The 20532-nt window shown below is 38.9% G+C and overlaps 1 protein-coding gene across 1 annotated transcript in view; it reads left to right on the top strand.

Annotated features, from left to right (window-relative positions):
* Positions 1–20532, top strand: part of ATP10A (ATPase phospholipid transporting 10A (putative)) — a 119479-nt gene that overhangs the window by 75128 nt on the left and 23819 nt on the right. The window contains exons 6-10 of the mRNA XM_064438397.1: positions 741–871; positions 2433–2685; positions 12949–13166; positions 14120–14314; positions 15678–16239. Coding sequence (XP_064294467.1) covers positions 741–871; positions 2433–2685; positions 12949–13166; positions 14120–14314; positions 15678–16239 — 1359 coding nt within the window. The remainder of the gene's footprint in view (positions 1–740; positions 872–2432; positions 2686–12948; positions 13167–14119; positions 14315–15677; positions 16240–20532) is intronic.

The raw sequence follows: 20532 nt of genomic DNA on the forward strand, positions 1-20532 counted from the left end.
TAACATGAAAAACATCAGGCATACCATTTTAGGTCTTTTAGGACTGCAAATCCTAGTGCTCTACTTAAAAAGGCAACTTTCTGTCTCTTTCACAAGAATGTCATTTTCCCAAAACGATAATAATAACCTCATCTTTATTTAGTTATCGGCACAATCAATTAAAAAAAGGTTTTGAACAAGACTTAGAATTTCTTCTATTCTTAGTTCTTCAGCTTCCATGCTCTTGACTCTGCTGATACTGTTATTTCATTAGTTTTGTAGAGGTAGTGGGTAAGATTCACACAGTAAGATTAAAGTCAAGTCTCTTCTGATTTTATCCAGCTGAAACTAGTTTAGTGATAGCTAGCTAGTGATCTGCCTAGTGTAGTGAAGGGAGTTCTTCTGTTTTAACACAATGAATATCACTGAAATGAATCACTTTCTGAAGAAGTCTTTTCTTCTCTGCTGACTACAGAAAGAGCCTAAACTACTAATTTAGACTAGCCAGCTCACTTTATTGGGATAAAGTTATGTGAAATGACTCTTGCGTGCTGTCCTTAAGGCCAGACAAACCCCCTCCTCAAACCCCAGATCCCAAGGCAGAAAAAAACATGGTTTGGGGGCCTTTTTCAGAAGTCATGCATAATAGTTGAAAACAAATATCACTTTCCCATGTAACTCAACTCTAAGAAGAACTTAATACTATAAGCATTTTCCCTTGGAGTTAACTTGCATTTTTCTCTCTTTCAACTCTTCTGCAGGTCATGGCCTATGGGTATGGCAATACAGTGAGAAGAAACCAATTTTTCGTGTTCCAGGGCCTGATGGCAAATATTTGTCTCCTGTTTTAGCTTCAGTATATTTGTTTCTGACAGTGATCATAGTTTTCCAGGTAATCAAGTTGTACATGCTGTCACCTGTGTTCATAAATAAAGCTGTAATAAAACTATTAATGTGCAGTATGTGTAGTACCCGTTCTACCACTAAGGCATGTAAGAAGCTAATCAAGCACATTTAGTCACTTTAAAATTAAATTTTAACTGTAGAGAATGTGATAATATACAACCAGGAAGCTAAATTAAATAAAAGAACTGGCCTGCCCCGTGGTAAAAAAAAATTATAACTTATCTGAAAAATAAACTGATGCACACAGTAAGCTGTCAGATCTCCATTGCCTCTGGAGAAGAAAATCATTTGAGAGCCTTCCCCAAAAGTCTCAGGTATTTTATTTTATTTTATTTTATTTTATTTTATTTTATTTTATTTTATTTTATTTTATTTTATTTTATTTTAAACAAGTAGGAAGAGATAGGATGCAATGGGCCCTGGTGGGAGAAAACGAGCTTTATGCTTCATATCCACTCACTGTGGAACAACACCTCAGAGACCATGGGTGCCACTGTGGGTACGGTGTCCTGGTATGAACATAAGTTGTACAGTTTTTGAACCGCTTTCCAAAGATACGGCTCATATCAACTTCATATCTCAGCTGGATAACAAGCTCTGTTAATTTGGTCATGAAGAGAAACATATTGAATGGTGAAGGTGGTGGTAATTTAAGAGAAGTAACAGAGACTGATGTCACTGGGACATGTGGAAGTATGCCCAGTGGGAAACTAGGGGAGGTTGCGTTACTGGAGGCAGCAACTCCTTTATAAAAAGGAATGAAAAAGGATGAGTTAAATTACTTTTTACTCTAAGGTACTGGGTTATGATATTGGTTAAAAAAATTCACCACAGAATTCTTTAAACACCAACCTTTAACCCCTTAGATACATGCTATACTTTATCCCTCCTATCCAAGTCAGCAAGCTAAATAATGTATGCAGTCAGGAATTTCAGTCCGGGAAAACATCTGCAGGGAAAAACTCAGGTACGAATTAAGTATTTCGTGGAGTTTTGACAATCCTCAAGAAACAGTTGACAGTCTTTTCTGGAGAAACTTCTTCTCATAAATCTTTCTTCAGCAGTTATGTGTTCTTCATTCGAATAATCTGCAGTGCAAAAGCCAAGGCCAAAAAGATTGTTCCTGAGGAGAGGTTTACACTTCTTATTTTGTTTCTTGTATTCCTGAAAAGAGAATTTGTAAACAGTCTGTTATTTATGCAGAATAATTTTTTCCCGTTCTTTCACATTTACAGGATTCTGACTGTATTGTCTGTGCTAGTTTCAAGCTCACCTTATTAGCCCAAAAAAGATTTGCTTCTGTCCAAGTTTTGATAATCACCCTTTGACTCATAATAATGCATTTCAGCTCTGCAATTCATCATGGGTTTTCCTCATCTAAGACTGTAAATAAACTGTTTTCAAACATGCTAATAACTTCATAGTACATGCTTGAAGTACATAGCCTCTTTGTGTTCTAGTCTAGTACCAAGTTAACTAGATTTTACTAATTCATGGCATCCTTGTTTCTGTTTTCTCCTAATTCTCTTTCTTTTTGTGTATTCTAGGTTATGATTCCAATTTCTTTGTATGTATCCATTGAAATAGTTAAAATCTGCCAAGTATACTTTATTCATCAAGATAAAGATTTATACGATGAAGAAACAGACTCTCAGCTGCAGTGCCGAGCTTTAAATATCACAGAAGACTTAGGTCAGGTGCAGTTTATCTTTTCAGACAAGACTGGGACGCTTACTGAAAACAAGATGGTTTTCCGAAGATGCACTGTTTCTGGAATAGAGTATTCCCATGATGATAACGGTGAGCTCATGATCTTGTTTTCTGTCTAACAGTTGTACTTTGGGCAATCTGAGGTAGATATAAAAGTTACTGTAATCTTACATCACAAAGAAAAACAGAAGAAATTGCATGTATTCACTTAGCAAATTCCATAATAGCTGTTTTCAGATTAGTCTAATTTGATGTCAGTGCTCAGTTAGCAATGACAATCTTATCAAAGCGTTCTGTAACATCATCTACAGTATGTTGTCAAAACAGTTAAAGCTTCCGGCTTTAGCTCCTGATCTAATAAAGCACTTGAGCACATGGCTAATTTCAGCAAATTGAATAGTGCCGAAGGTATCATAATTGTTTTGTGTGTTTGAAGTATACTATGTAAATACCAGTTTTAAGCACACAACCAGATTAGTGTCTGATTGAGTACCTGGATTGAGATTATCCTTTTGTACTGAGAAATAAATGTAAACAAAGCTGCTGATTCTCATATTAACAAGAAAAATAATCTGATCTAACAGCATATTTTGTTACCTTTGTCAGATTCTTTTCTGTTCTGTGTGACAGGTGTCTGCATTAAGTTATCCTCACTACTGTATGAGCACTGCAGTTGAGAGAATGTCCCCATGTATCAGGTTCTTGAGACACTAAAAAGTCACTCTGTCACAAGGGAATGTGAGGGTTGTCATCTCTGTGTCATCTCATCACCCTTTTAAAATTACGAACTGATTTCGTGTTTTGCGGTTTGCTTGTAATTTGTGTTATTTCCCTCTAACATTTTGTTGTTATCATTTTTGACATCATAAATCTTAACTCTTCAAATCGTACCCTGTCTCTATGCAGGAACATATTGATAGCTACAGTATTGCGTTCCTATTTGCAAAAAATAAGTTTCTTAACCTACGTAACATATAAAGATCACTGATTTGAAAGTTTTCTCAAAGGCCATTACAGGTTCAGTTTGTGAATAAGATACAGAAGAAGAGAAATAATCAAAATAGACTGGAAAATCTAAAACATGCTTTAGAGAGTTCATAAGATTCCAAATTGGAAAACAATACTTTGAAGTTTTGGATTATGCAAGGATTGTCCTTTATTCTCCTACTTTCAAATAGTACTGAGACCTTATATTTAAGGCACTCTTCTTCAAGAAACTAGGTATTTGGATAGTGCTGTTACCCTAATTGTGCTTGTGACACTCTGAATATTCATTCTTTTTTATTCTTTCTTGCGATTGATCGTTTGCTTATTTATACCAATTTCAGTGTACTCTGTTCCTTGCAGAAGTGACGATGCCAACTAAAACAGTGCAGAAAGAGTATTTTTCTGAGCTTGATATCATCAGCTGATATGTAGGCTGAACTCAGGCTCCTGAATTTGAGTTTTGAGTTTCACATAATTTTCCTTCAAATGATCTGTTTTTAACAGAAATCTAAGTTTGTGCATGCTTTCCTCTTATGATTTCAGATTACCGTATAAATGTTAATGAAAGCAGAGTGAATTTCACTACCAACAGAAGTGTCAAATAAATACATAAAATAATCTGGTTCTTTTTTCAGTCGTTCTTTTCACATACAGCTATATTTGGGCTTTCTTTTAACTCCAGTCAGTATAAAATTTCTGACAAATATAATTTTTCAATTTACACAGAATTTATACACAATATTTTATACACAGTAATTTCTTTTTCTTCTCTACAGAAAATAGGTCTTCCTCTGCCACTCTCTGTATAAATGGTGATAATTTCTATTGATTTTGTTCCCTATAATCAGGATTAATAACACAATAAACACTATTCTTCATTGAAGACTTCTGTTAGCTCTGTTCTCCAGTCTGATTTTCTAACCATCTCTTATCTTTTCTGCTGCTGAAACCTTACTGTTTAGATACGGTAAAATGTCTATCACAGCTCTTTCTGGTTTTAGGGAGTGCACAGCCAACATTTCATTGCTGTATGCTTGCTTGCAAATGATTTGTCAGCCATTTTTCTATGTCTTATACCAGAGCATCTGAATTCCCCTCTGAGGTTTCGGGGTGTGTATTATAACTGATGCCATCCAGCTCTGCTGCTTAGGTTTTACTGAAGATGTCATGAATCAGAAAATTCTAAAATCCTTCACTTGGCAAGTGATCTGAGATTGCCAAGAAGACCAAGTAAAATGCATCTGCCTTTTCTTATCCATTGCGAAGATGATCTGTGTCTTTCTTCGCTTATCTGAGTAATGTTTCAGGCGTAGTGTTTTGTTACTTGGAACACTACACTAAGTAGCACTTCAGATGAAGAAATGAATTTAAAACTCTTGTACACAGGTCAAGATGCAAAAGCTGAAACAAGTCATTTTTCACTGTAAAAGCAGATAGCTCAGGATGGAGATATACTTCTTGTCAGCTCTTTGGCCTTAAGTTTGTTTTTCTGCTGCGGCTAGGTGGCAGTGGCTGTTATTCCAGTTGCTTGACCCTTCTCATGATAAGATCCTGTTTTCAGTTATAGGTAGTTTTACAGAACTTTAACTGTTTGGTTCAAGTTTTCCATGCCAGATGTTTGCCTCAGGCATGAATTCTGGGGGAGAAATTTCAGTCAGAGCAGTTCCATTCAGCCATATGCAAGAAGGCGGCTAAGGTATAACAGGCTTTATTCCCATGCTAAGAAGTTCTGGCAGGTTTTCCTCTGAAGTCACCTAAAGGCTCTATATTCTGGGGCTCAGCTATGCGCACACAGAGAAGGGGAAAGTTACGCCTACAGTGGCAGTTCGAGGTCCAAAATTTCCTCAGTTTGGAACTTTTTCTGTGGAAGTGTTCTTTCTGCATAATCTAGGACTGGCGCATAGCTGTTAATTACTCAATGGGCAGATTCACAAATTTTCTCTATGCTGCATTATAAGCTTTTCTCCCTAAAATTTGTTCAGTTATGAGCCGTTATCCCGCTCTTTTCTGTTCCACAGGGTTTTTTATAACGCATTTGTCATCATCATATCTGAGTTCCTTCCACTAGTGCATTAAGCAATGTATGTGACTTCCCTTTCGTGTAACTTGTTCTTTCTCCTTCTCCTCTCCCTTTGTGTGTACTGCACAGTTTGTTTGGGTTTGGGGGCTACTTAGAAGGCATATGCTGCGCTGTGTTGGGTTTGGCATATTTGAGGCAGCATGTCTTTTTCTTGAGTGGTGGGAGTGTCCGTATTTTCTTTGGAAGTTTGTTCCACAAAGCCATGTAAATTCCCTCCGTGAAAGGTGAGCTTTATGATTACAAGGGAGACTTCTGTTTTGCATCAAATGTGAACATGTTAATCATGGTTTTCATCACAGAGGTTTATGTGGACCTTGTGCAGGGTTGAAGCAATTAAATGCTTCTAAACTAGAAACTGAAATCCTGAACAAGACTTAATACTTTTTTTTAGGTAGCAAAGGGAGGAAGGGGCAGTTTTCATAAATTTGCTGGAGAAAACATTTTCCTGCAGAATCCTGTATTACCTCTAAGTTTCTTATGAGGCTGATGGCACTACGCCCAGGAGTATTGCATTGTTTTAGTCTAGACAAGAGGTGACAAAAACATGAATATTAGAAGCCAATAAATTTCACCAGCATGGGACAGAATCTCTTAGCCAAGTGGAGGTAGTGCAAAATATTACTCATGGGTACTGCTATGCAAGAGCTTAGCACCAAAGAGGAAACTATGAACGCTTGTGGAGGCTGTGAGAGAAGGTGTGAGTGTACTCAGCAACAGTTTTATGATGCAAGCTCTATCAAATATTCGTCATCGTTGAGGTCACCTATAATATTTTGGTGATGGATTATGCGCTGACAGGGATCAACCTATGGATATTCACACTGCCAGTTTGAGCCCTGTGGAGACTGTGTTGATATAGATGGGATTCTTGTTACCTGGTTTCAGATACTTGTATGGAAGATAGTTATCTAGTGACTTTACAGTTAATGGAGAAAATTAAGCATTTGTAGAATCTAATTCATCAGACCTGTTTTAGACATTTACACTTGTTGTCTAATACATGCCTGTTTCTCTGTAGTTTAGAATTCTAAATACAGGTGAAGAGAATTCCCACCTCACATCTGTATGACCTGCATTCTTTAAATCTGTCCTGTTGTCTCCTTCAGAGGTTCTTCTTGGTTCACAGGGTGTTAATTCAGGAGCAGGGTATGTCATGGACCACTTCAAGTGGAAGAATGATTGTCCCATTCATAAATGTCCTGGGCATCTATAGAATACCCATTGGCACTATACTCTGGTTAAATCCCAGAAATGGGCGGAGTTGTATCTATCTGTTACTTCTTAAAGTTAACACCTTGCTATGTGTTGCTTCCACACTAAAATGATACTGCAAAGAAGTGCTACACACCACAAAAAGATATCCTTCTAATTAGTCCTAACTCCTAGCCCAAAAGAATGTTACCACTGAAGAAAGAAAGGGAACTGTTTCCTTATATGTAAAATTGCATTACCATACCATAGCTCTTCCTTTCAGGCTAGTGGCCAGCTTCTAACAATTCTTGGAACTGGCTGTGCCCCAAGTCTGTCTGCTAACCCCAGAGATAGTAGGTGCCCAAAAGCTGACTGTGCTTCTCAAAAACATTATATGGTTTAGCTACAACCAGATGCTCTTGACCTGGCATTTGTCCTAGTTATTTTCCAAATGGTGGATTCATCACCCTCTTGTCTATGGGGTGTGATTTCTGTTTTCCTAGTTTTAGCCACCCATTGTATGGAACTTTTGACAAAACACGAGTTGAATCTCCCTGAATGTAACCACACAAATGTGAAAAATCTGAATTTTTCATTCTTTGCATTCCTTCCCCTTCCTTCCAATGACAGTGAAAAAAACTCCAGGCAACATAAGAATAAGAGAAGTTTGTGGGGGTGAAGGCAGGTGATGAAAACCTCAGTGATTTTTCTCTTGCCTAGCAAAGTTTTTAAATCACTCAGTCTGGGAAAGAAGGAGTTTCTTTCTGCTCTTTATTTTTTCTTGGTGAAGATTGGCCAGCAACTACTTTTCATAGGGAAATGCATTATATTAAAAAAAAAAGGTCTTTCTTAGTTTCAGGGGATGTTTTGTAGTGGAACTTTTTTACTATTTTTGTGTGTAGTCAAGTGAACACAGGCTGCACATTCCAGCCACATTAGAGAATTGGATTTATTTTTTTAAAAAAGGCAAAAAAAATCAATAAACCTGTTCCATAAATGTGACTGTTGCTTCTAAAGGGACATCTCATCTGCCACCTTTACAATTTGGCAATCTTCAGAAATTGGGATTGTCCATTTAGGCCTTCCCCAGAAAGATCGAAACCTTTAGCAGGACTGGGTGCTTCAGGCACTCGGTATAGCTTGTTTGTAGTTTCTCTTTATATTTGTTATTGCTTTTTGAAAAAATCTTAATTGGAAACTGAGGAGACAACCAGTGCCAGCAGATGTAGAAGTCAGTACATTTGGAGTGTCCCATTTTAAATCCTCATATTTAGAGACAGGTAATACTTTTTTCTCAGCATATACCTACACTCACAATTGCTCTGGAAAATCTGCAGAACAGTAGGAATGATCTGCGTTTATAAGTAGAGTAAAGAGTTCTTAGTGAAGGGCTTAAAGTTACTCATTTTAAGCCCTTTGGGATGCCAAGAGGGGAGAGGAAGGAGAATCTTGTGTTTTCTAATCACAAGACTTGTCCTTATGGGGACGTTCTTGCAAAGTAATTAAGTTAGATTATGTTAGCGCACTTGTACAAGTTTATAGCATATAGAGTCAGTCAACTGACTCTATGTAGACAGTAGAGTGCACTTTGAAGCGAAATAAGCTTGTGCTCATAAAATAACAGGAAATAAGGTGGTATGGTCATGTGACTAAGTACTGCACATCTAGATTTACTTCATGATAGTTCAGTAACAGCCTTATTCAAATGGTTTGGGGTGAAAAGGAGTAATCCCATGATGAAATTAGGACCCACACACTGACAGCTGAAGTATTCTGGTTAAGGGGGTCGGCAGTTTTATTCTGCTTGAAGGGAAGTCCTTTAGAGTTTCCTACCTGATCCTACTTTGCTAGTTAGTGGAACATCTGCCCATGTAACAGTGTCTCCATCAGCCTGCAAAAGGAATGCCTCACTGTGGAACATTGATAGCATGGAAGGTAAAAAAACCCAAGCAAAACCAAAAAATAATTAAATAAAAGGATTTTTAAAAAAAAAAATGTATTTCAAGTACTTTGCAGCTGCTACAGGAGTTTTATTTATAGCTTACTGTTGTCTTCTGAAATATGGAAGACAGGTAATGGAATAGTATTAATTATTGTTTCTTCGTTGTGCTGTAAATATAGAATGAACTACAGGATAGTGAAATTTGACTTTCATGAATTGAATTGCTGTGTTTCTCAAAGTTGTTTGTGTCTTTGCCCTTAATAAAAAGCTCTCTATCAGACAGAAGATCAAGGCCATCAATTTTCAGTGCTGAAACTGAAAAGCATCCCACAACAATGTCTTTCAGGTTATAATATTCACAGGAAAAGGCTCTGAATCGGAGAGGGCTGAGTGGGTGGAGAGAACAACGTGTTCCCAAAGAAGCACACTTTGCACAGCTGAAGCATTGTGAACCTTAGCCATAACATAACGATTGAACTGGGTTTCATTATTTCTTAAACTTCGTAATTCTCTTTGCATAATATGTAAGACTGCACTTGAGAAAATGTTGAAAGGTGCTAAGGCCTGTTTTTTTGTTATCAAGCTTACCTTGGTATAAAAGTGAAATAACACCATTTGTACCAAAAGAGTTACATTTGACTTGGTTAAATTAGATTCTAGCCTTGTATCTACTTTCCCTTTTTCTCTTTTTTCAGTGGCAGGAACAATCAAATGAATGTGCTACAATGAAAACCTGTAGCAAGAGACAGCTAATATTGCGTTGACTAGAAAGGACTGCACTATTGGTATAATACCAATAAGTAAGCTGAGTGCTGCATTAGGACACCACTTTTGCTATGTTGAATAAACAAAATATTTTTAGATGTAATGTAAGAAAGAGCCATGAAGAATACAGAGATATGGTATGCAAACGTATGTCGCATGAAATGCATTCTCTGCTTAACCACAGAGTTTTTATACATGCAGTAAAATGATAATCAGTTCAGGATCTTTGGAGTCCTGTATTTCAGGATATATTTTCAGAGCAGAAGCTTAAATTAGGTGTGATTATTAAAGAAAACCTATGTCCTTTTTTTAAAAACTCTGCTCGGAAGGGACTAGGACCATCTGGGTAGCACATTTTGCAACGCTGTGAAGTATAAATGTAGCCAGTCCTTTCCCTGTCAAGGAATATTACCTGTTACGAGAAGTGCAGCATTCTGTCAGTCTATCATTCAAATGCCCAGCATCCACAGTGAGGAAGATTATTCTTATGGCAAGTACAGGCTTTTCTAATGCTTTTCCTGAGAGAGGCAGAGTGTCCACGTGTCGTGCTGAGTCTGCTTGAGACTGGGTTTGCTGCTAAGAGCCATAGTGAAGATGAGGCACAAAAATGCAATTCTTACGATTGATTTAGGTCTTAAACATTGGTAAAGTGCAGAAAACCTTACAGGTGTGTCATCGTGAGCAATGGTTTTTCAGCCTGGTGTTTGCAGCATGCGACTAGGAGGAGCCGGCAGAAGATAACTAAGGCAGAGCTTGCACTGTGAAGCTGGGCACTACCCTCCACAGGCCTCATCCCAGGATGTGCATTCCATCATTCCTCCCCAGAAGTGCACTCCATCATACCTCCCCAGTGCAGAGAAGGACAGAAGTCCTCCAGTGTGCCGCTCCATTCTGGTACTTGAGGCATCCTCTTAAAGTGACACACTGTGATGTCCACACGGCTTCTTCCTTCCTCACGTGCCTGGGTTTCCTTTGGAAGGAAACCAGAATGCTGGGGAGAAGCAGTGAGCAGCCTGGCTCACATCTTGATCGAGGAGCTGGATCAGTGCTTATGACACGTGGCAGATCACTTTGGGCCCTCAGTGTATAATCCTTCTGATATAGACAAACTTATGATCAGTTGAATTAAATTCACAGTGTAGGGATCTGCACTTCCACTGGGAAAATGCATAGAGGCTTACAGAGCAGAAGAAAGAGGGAATTAGTGGGCAAGAGCAATGGGACAGGTTAGAACTGTGCTGCCCCAAAGCACGTGCAACAAGTTGCAGGAAGCAGCTGATGCAGGCGAAGTGAACTTTTTGTTTCCTTGCAAATCATTACCATGCAACAGAAGAGCCAAGGAAACCAGTGACCTCCCTCATTTTTTGAGCTGTCTTCTAGGTTCTGTCATATGAATCAAAGGACAAGGTAGGCACTGAAAGGAGAAGGCAAGGGTGCTGTGCTCTTCTTTTTGCGGCTGTGTGGCTCATTGAGCAGCTGCCCTCACAGCACTGAATGTGCTGTTGCTCAACCTCTTTCTCACTACGTAACACAGAGGAGCATGAATCACACCAAATAATGCTAATGAAAGAAGGTCCTCAGTCATCCAGTTAGCCTCCATCAGCCTCAGGGCCTGGGCTGCAAGGCCGTACTCGAGCTCTGGGACAGAAGTGATCTGCAGTGTCCCCTGCAGTCTCTTCTCCATGTCTCCAAACGCCCTGTGGTCCTTTCTACCTCCATGGCCTAGATTTTCTTCCAGCAGGAGCCAGACAGAGGGCAGCAGCGGAGGTTGCATACCTGGGCGTGCAGTTAGAGCATGTCTATTCACAGCCAGGACTGGGAAGCCCTCCCAGCTCCCACATTTCAGACAGAGCCTATGCATGTTCCAAATGGAGCTGAAAAAAGCTCTGATGTACGATACTGTACTGATAGAGCTATCACCATGTACTGTGTGTGGTCTGATTTCAGCTCCTCTGACTGCTTTCTAACAGCTAAGACATGTAGGAAAATTGCAGTGGATGGCGAGGATGGGTTTTTCTTCGATCGTAAAGCTAGCTACATTAAAAGAGATCCTATGCCAAACTTAGTATAGGTAATGCAAGATTTTTCTCAGGAAGAATTTTGGAATAAAAATAATATCTTTTTTTTTCTTTTTTTGTTAAATGCCTGAATAATTAACTTACATGCTAGTGTTTTATCATATGAAATAGGGAAAATCTGGTTTGTTACACCAGAGAACCAAAACAAAGCTGAACCCCAAGTGTGTAACTTGTACTGTATATCTGGGTAGTATGGCTTATTTTGAGAGTATAATGAAAAGCTTTTCAATGAATACCTAATGAAGGAATAAATAGATACCTGTTAAAGTGGCATGTGCCTGCCTGATGAATAACCCAGATAATTAAATGCCCATGGTCTTCAGGAATGGAAAAATGTGCTATACAGCAGTTGGAGCTAAACAGAGCCTGTCATTAGAAGGGCTGAATTCCATGGCTGTTTCACACCTCTTCTTTCTGTTTCCTTTCTAACTTCTGTATATCAAGGGTTGGTTTCTAACATTAATTATTGTAGTTGGATTCTTGACTGGGGAAGCATTCGGCTAAAATGTATCATTTGGAAAAACTCTTTTGTTCTATGTAGATTAGGTATTGCTCACTGCAACAAATCGTGGTAGAAACAAGTCTTGCAGCAGGGGTACCCTGGTTTTGATACTGCTCTCTCGTCCTGCCTATCGTGCTGTTCAGAGAGGAAGGGATGGACTCCAGGGTGGTTTTAGCACTAGGCTAGGAGTCAAGAATCTGGGTTCATGTCTCCACTCTGCAGCAGTTGACCCTGACCTTGGCAAGGCTTTTACGCTGTCTGTACCTCATGTCTGTATATAAAATATGGCAGTAGTACACCGTAGGTGTGTTGTGCTGAGGACATTTCAGATGTTGGTTAACTGGTACTGGGTAGATACGACATTTTTGCTGGAAAATACTTTCTGTGAAATTTCCATGTTCTGTTGGAAAGGACAAGAAAATTTTCTGGATTGTGTATTTCCTTCTCAGACTGCAAGTGAAGACCAAATTATTTGGTTGATCTCATCAGCCTGAGCAGTGGAATAGTCTTCAGGAATGCAGTGAGTTACCACAGAGTCTAACTGCCTTTCAGAGAGAGTGCAACGATGAGGGAGGCAGTGTATTGCATTACATTTCTAATTATGTTATCTGCATCCTCTGTTAGATATTACCATTCAATTAAGACTAGACTTTCTTATCCCCTGATATTGGAATAATTAATTCACAGTGTGAAAGCCCAGTAAAATATCAAAACCAGATAATTTCAACAAAGTCACCGTGTCCCTCTCCCTCTTTCTCATCCACATTTAACATACACAACATTTCTCCCTCTGTATTTTTACTGATAGCCAAACGCTTAGCCATGTACCAAGAACCTGATTCTGAGGAAGATGAGGCAGCCCCAAAAGGAGGAACTCTATCCCAGCGTGATAGTATCTGCAGCCATCAGAGCATCAAAGTAATCCACAGAAGCCAGAGCACCAAAACCCACCGTCGCACAGGTAGCAGAGCTGAAGCAAAAAGAGCAAGCATACTCTCGAAGCACACTGCGTTCAGTAGCCCAATGGTAAGTCATGAAAACTAAATGCACAGTGTCCTGTATCATTTAATAGAACAATGTCCTGAAAAGGGAAAGGTAAAGGAATCTCTAGCGCATTGTGTATCTCTTACAGACTTCATCTTGGCATTTGTTGTTCTGTAGTCACAGCGGTTTACCAACAACAATCAGGTGTTGGCATAGATCTTATCTAAGTACCTTCTCTGTGGGAACAAGTTTTTACACATGGGGTTCTGGGGTTGCTCAGATTCATCAGCTGCTGAGCATCAGCAGATAAAATTCTACAGAAGAAAGAGTCGTAGACCGGTTTATCTTTTAATCCTTTGTACCCTTGCATCCTCCTATCCTAAGAAGTACTGGAGGCTGCTCTGAGAAGAAATGGATTAAATAAGTGGAAAGTGCTGATGAAATCGAGCGGAAGGCACACTCTGTTTCAGTGTGAAAAACCACATTAATTACCTTGAAATGAGTGGATGGTTGCTGATCTCTAACAATCAATCCAAGATGGTTTCATTTTATTGTGCTGATGTAAGGCCAAGCTTTGAATGTCGTTGCTGTCTAATATTTTCACTCTTTCGGTCTCTGTAGTGCACCACCTTTAGTAATAGGTAATAAATATCTTGAATTAGACAAGAGAGAGGGAGGAATATTAGTATGTGACTCTTCTCCTATCCACTACCCCCAAAGTAGATGAATATTGCTGCAATAATTATCTGTAGTGATAACACAGTTATAACACAGTTGATAACACAGTTACTCATGTTTCCATTTCTATTGGTAGGCTCATCGCTAACTGTTTATTGTCTAGAATGGGTGTCTTACAGTCCTCTCCACCTCTGCTCCGTGGTGAAAGGCCATCATAAAACTCTTGATATTGACTCTACTTTGGATGCTTTGATTGCTTGTTGCTGACTTGGAGATCTGTAGAATCACAGATATTAATCACTGCTATTTATTACTAGGAGAAGGACATCACACCTGACCCGCGCTTGTTAGAAAAGGTGAACGAATGCGCAAAGCATCTGGAGGTCATGAGGAGCCACGAACAACCATTATCCCATCTGAGTCCAGAACTATGTGACATTTTTGACTTCTTCATCGCTTTGACTATATGTAATACAGTTGTGGTTACTGCACCAAATCAGCCCCGACAGAAGGTGGGTTAAAGAAACAGCAAAAGAGAGTTTAAGACTCTTTTGTATTGATACTGATTTATCTTGTAAATTGGGGAAACAAAAACCTACTGTTCTAGTGAGAAACAACTAGAACTAGTTGTGAGACAACTCTTAGAACCACTATTGCACTTACCTTCAAGGTAAGATATGTGTTTATCAACAATTTCAAGATACTTCTGAAACTTTCCTGATTTCTTGTACTGTAACTTATTCATTGAATAAATGTAAGTATGTGTGTAAGTACGTGTGGAAACTAATTCGTAAATGGGCAAGACTTCCCAGAAAATAATATAAGCTGTCTGTATTTTGTATGTATGGATCAAATTAAGAAAAGGTTGAGACTTATTTTGAAAGTTTAAAAAGAGAATATACTTGAAAAGCAACACTTGAAACTTTCGAATTATGTAAAATATGCATCTTAAGCTCATTATGAGAAATAATGATCATTACTGTTTAAGTTGGCCTAAAGCAGTGTCACTGATGAATCAGAACTTCAAAAAAGCCATCCCAAGATGATCTGTAAGACAAAAATGTAATGGAATGTAGTATTAGAGCTAGCCAGCAGCTGGAGTTTCCATTCTGGAGAAAATTCTGAGAGTTGTTTCTGTTCCAGATTGGAATAAAAAGTGAACTAGTCTGCAAAATGACATGTTTTTGTGCCAGGGAAACATTTGGAGAATGCTCAATTCTGCTGTTTCAGGAATGCTACACTGTTATACAATAATTTGAGGTATATTACTATGAGTATGCTATTACTATTAATAACATTGCATCTGTAAAAAAGATTTATGTAAATGGAGATAGGTGATAAAACTGAAGCAAAATGCTTTGATGCTGAAAGAAAAGACAGTGGAAATTATTTATTTCAGCATGTTCATACTGAGAATGCTGTCAATATCGGCATATTCTCGTAAAACTTTTCTGATACCACACTTCTTAATAGAAAGCTCTTGACTTCTTTTTTACTTCCTTCACTGAATATGCACAAAGAATGCCAATGTTTCCTACTAACGATAGGTTTTAGTATGCACTGCTGGTGGTGGTGCAACATTGATAGTCTATCCGTTAGTCATATCTGAGGAGGTGAAAGAAGAAAAAATGTTTCTAAAAAAAAAATACATGCTTTCACACAGAGACACAATTCTGAAGTTCCAGTATAAGTTTTTTACTGTTGAGTCAGTTTTGTCCGTTTACTTTTCTTTTTCAAAATACAAATGTCATTACTTTTTGTTCTCAAATAAATTCTCCTCTTTAGTTGGAGCTGCTAAGACTGAATATCAGAGTCGGAATTCTTGTACAGCTTTTCTTTGGGTTTTGTTCATTGGTTTGTTTTTTACCTCTCAAGGTTAGAGATCGATTTGAACTAAAATCTCCAGTAAAAACCATAGAAGACTTCATACGAAGATTCACTCCAAGTCGCTTGACCTCTGGATCTAACAGCAGCAGTTCATCTAGTCTCGCTACAAGCAAATCAATGCACAGGTTTGGTTTAAGTGTGCTTTCATCTACATCTACGGATAGCACTTTATTGAAACTGGAAGAGAAGCTGGCATACTCTGCGCAGATGAATAACAATGGCTACAGCTCCCAGCAAGGCCGGACAGCTGTGGGGAGTGGACCTGAGGAAGGAGAACTGCGTTATGAAGCAGAGAGTCCAGATGAAGCTGCTCTCGTCTATGCAGCAAGGGCATATAACTGTTCTCTGGTTGGAAGGCTGTCTGACCAGGTATCAGTGGAGCTACCTCACCTGGGAACATTAAGTTTTGAAGTATTACATACATTGGGCTTTGACTCCGTCAGGAAGAGGATGTCAGTAGTGGTCAGACATCCTCTCACAGATGAAATAAATGTTTACACTAAAGGAGCAGATTCAGTTATTATGGATCTTCTTCTACCCTGCTCTTCAGGTATGCCTCTTACTTTACCCTTGTGGGAGTGGGGGTGGGAAGGAGGTGGTTCTGGTTAACTGCTGAAAAACTCATCATATCTTACTGCCTTCTCTAGCAAGTAGACCTGCCTGCCTTTGCTGTGAATATAGGGAGTGGTAGAATGGCAGCCATCTCTTTTCTGTTATAAAATTTTGTTATTATAGCAAATTTTCTGTAACAAATTACTGGTTCCTCACCTTACAAGAATGAGTTAAATTCATTTTTGTACAAGATGTTCTACTAGCAAACTTTATTTTGAAGGAATTTCTTGAAACTCTGCCAAAGCAATTTACATTTCTTCAGGAAAACCTGCCTGGCAATGCTTGGCTATTTGAGTTTTTTATATGAAACCCAAGCACCTCCCATTACAGCTCCCCTCTCTGTTCCATTTACACCCTTTTGCTGCAGTATGTTTGCATAAATCAATGCATTTAAGCTGGTTTGACTATGATGCTAAAGGGCACTGTGAATCAATTAGCCACCAAAACAAAAAAGTTGTGGCAAAGATGCTGTTCAAATGAGAAATCTTGTCTTCAAACATATAGTTGACTAATAAGGAACAGACACGTAGCTGTGGACATGGAGTACTTTCCTAAAGCAAGGAGTACTTCTCCAGCACCCAAATGTCTCATGAAACAGGGACAACGTTAAACAGCTGCTAACTGTAATAGGTTGGATTCAAGAAGAACCCTGTAAGCTTTCAGAAGTTAGAGGAGACACATGGGTTTCAGTTTGCATGAATCAGTTTGCATCTAATTTACTGTATTTTCAACACTGAATTTAATCCAGTGTTTAAAGGTTACCCCAGTATGAATGGACAGAGCCCGAAAGTGCAAGAGGTACTTCCCATGTTTCACTAATGCATTGACTTTGTGGTTACTTCAACATTAGTTGGGGTAAACAATTGTGAAAGGCTTATACTGTGTAATTTTAGTTTAATGAAATACAGAAAAATGTTGGCATTAGTTTTCTGTTTACAGCCATATAAATCAAAGCTGAGCCAAAAAAATTAAGAACAACTTGTCCTTAACTAACAACAAAGTATTCATGAATAATTTTCTAGTAAAGATCTGATATCACAGAAGGTACATAGGGCATCTGTGGAAGCTTGTTTCCCACCAAAGTACTAACAGAGAATTTGTAGTACTGAGAATTTCTAATAACATACTTAGAAAATAATGTTTGGAAATGAGTTCTTAGAATGAGAATTGAGCATTAAAAAGAAAAGAACAAATTATTTTATGCGAAGTCTTAAAAATTGTCACTGTTTAACAGATGATGTTTGAAGCTGCTGTCTCCATTCACAGCAGACTCAATGGGTTGAGGAATTTTGAGGCAAATTTCAGGCAGATCTAGGACCCACCTAGGTAAAAACACCAAGGCCAGTTAGAAAATCAAACAGCGACATTACAAAACGTGGTGTATGTCAGGAATGGGGAAGCAGAATTCCTGAAGATCAGTGTTGGCAGTGGGATTCTGTAGCTGGGCAAATACAGCGATTCCACCGTCTTTACAGGCAAGCAAATTGAAAGGACTTTGAAATTGTGCCATTTTTTTCAGTTTTTTAGCTCAAATTGAACTATGAGTTTTAGTGTATTTTCCTTTTGCAAGCAATGTGAAGCATAGCCCCTAGAACCTCATTACCGATTTCCCTTGTTTTCTAGCCCTCTAAGCCACTGCTGGCTTCAGTAATTCTGTACATTTCAGTGGATCTGTCTGAAACATGTTTGACATTTTTCTTGAGCAGCTTCACTCCTGAATCTGAATTCACAGTCTCTGCCTGCAGTATCCTAATGTCAGTGGGTATGTTGTCTGTTCCTGAGGGAAAGGCATCTTTTTCCTGTTACAGGGAGGAATTCCCCAGGTAGAGGGAGCCTCAGAAGATTGATGCTGTGGCTATTATCTATATTGCGGGGTCTGTCAGTGGTTTCATCCTGTGGTGGTGGAACGTGAGTGTGAGAGGAGATGTAATGCTATGAGAATTTGGGCATTTATCATTTCAAGGAATTGACCAATAAGTGTATCAACATGACAGCTATTCCCAGAGCTTGCTCTTTGATGTCTTAGTGCCTCAGGGATATGTAAATTGTACACCAGTCAAGCGTGCATCTTGAGATTTTGTGGTACTTGTGCCCTTAGACTGAAGGACCAAGGATTATGGACTCATTACTGTGTCTGTGATCTCCCAACTCAAACGTCACATGGCATGACTGGGTCATATCAGACACAAAGGTCCCTGTTTGGGAGGAAGAGTATTTTAAAACGTGACATGAGGAACAGCCCGAAATCAGAAGCAAAAGTATATTGGTTGTAACTTCAGCTGTGTCTTTCAGAAAATCAGAAATTGCCATAAGCTTCAGAACTTAAAAAGTTTCTGAATTGACTCCATTTGCTCTGCCTGTGTATCTAGTTGAGGCTGTAAAACCTGATATTTTCCGATAGCATATAGATGTTTCCAAAAGCCTTGAAATGATTCCCAAGAGTGTATTGTTTTTACTTTATCTCAACAGTCACCATGTTCATAAATAAGAAAGTTACTGTTTAAGTCAATACCCAGCTCGCACAGGAACTGTGAACATAAGTCATTGAGAAAACAATGACTGGGCTAGCTGTCTGCAGCTTGCAATTATGGAAGGAAATGAAGCAAGCAGAACACCACTAGCCCTCTGTCATTCTTCTGGAGAAGACTTATTTGCTGGTTTTCACTGACATGGTTCATGTGGTCACGCTGCCTAGCATAGATGCTGCATCCCAGCTAAAAAGTCTCCACAACTGGGTTTTGTCTGCAAGAGATTCCTTCCCCCCTCCTAACTTCTGAGCACAAGATGAATCTCAGGGTAGGACTGATAAGGCACATGAAGAGCTAGAAGGGGGTTTAGCCATTGGTATGCTGGTGGAGGAGGGAGTTGCAGTCTTCCACACTGGCATTGAGAATTCACACAGAAAATGGTGTGCACAGGAAAAATTCATGTAGAGAATTACTGTCTTTGTTCACTGAAGGTGGTATAAGCATTTGACATTCTGATCACCGCATTAGCACCCATGGTATTCAGACAGACCTGAAGTGATTAACACCACTTAACCTGAAAGGGATGGAAACAACTTTTGATATGTTTAAGCACCCATTCAGGTTTGCACCATTTGAAATCAGTGAGTGACGGAAATAGCCACTCCCGTAAGACAATTTCATGTGGATTGTGCAAAAAAAATAGCATTTCTCTCTAGAATAGCCATGTATCACAATAAATTAGGAGGAATGCTTGCCTACTTTATTCTTCCAAAGTTAAAGAAGCTGACTCACTAATACAAGAAGCCTCCAAGAAGGTTTGCTGCAGTACTTCTCCCAGAAAAAAAATTTCTTAATATTGCACAGCCAAGTCACATATGCCAAAAAGATTATCATGCACAAATAGAAAAGAAGCTAAATGAAACTTTGGTAGGCTGCCAGTTCAGTATATGTGTATTTCCACTTTATGTTGCAGCTGAATCTAGTTGTGAGCTTTTTTAATAGCTTCTGAAGGGACCTGGTGGTGTTTGTGTCGGAGCCACAAGGTATAGTGTGGAATGGCTTTCCAATTGCAAATACGATGTGTTTGGGGAAGTTCTTCCGGAATAGTATGTCTGTATTGTCCCTTTGAGAAAATCAGCTGTGATAGCATAGGTAGCATTAATAGATAGATGGACAGGCCTTCTAGAATATTCCTCCATATCAATACTTGTATGTGTATGTGCTGGAGCCTCTGAACACCCAGTTAGACACTGTGCTGCTTTATAAATATTAAAGTGCTGAATGCTTCATAAGTTTGTAGACAGACAGAGAGACGTGTATATACGTGGTCGCACATAGCAAGATCAGATTCGGTATGAATGCACACTGGAAAAATGGGCACCAAAAAGTATGAACAGTAAGATATTTGTGTCATCTAATTTACGTACCTGTATTAAGTGCTTAATATAAGGGTATAGTGCCCGTAGGTTCTCAGTATGGCCAGTTGAGAGAGGTGAGATCATCCTCTCTGAGAATAGGTCTCTTCAGGTGCTCAGTCTTCTGGTGATGGGTGGCGTTCACCTGACTCTGTGACTGGTTACTGTGCAAGTACCAGTAACACAAATATTGCATTAAGGAACAGTTCCAATTACAAAATTATAATCCTGAAATGATTCTACACTCCCAAAAAACATGCAGACTCTAGAAAAAAAAAACTTGTATGACATCAGGGAATAGGAGAACGTGCCATTAGGTACTGTTCATTCTCATTCAATGATTCCAAT

Source organism: Phalacrocorax carbo, chromosome 1 (genome assembly GCF_963921805.1).
Source record: "Phalacrocorax carbo chromosome 1, bPhaCar2.1, whole genome shotgun sequence".
NCBI classification, from domain to species: Eukaryota; Metazoa; Chordata; class Aves; order Suliformes; family Phalacrocoracidae; genus Phalacrocorax; species Phalacrocorax carbo.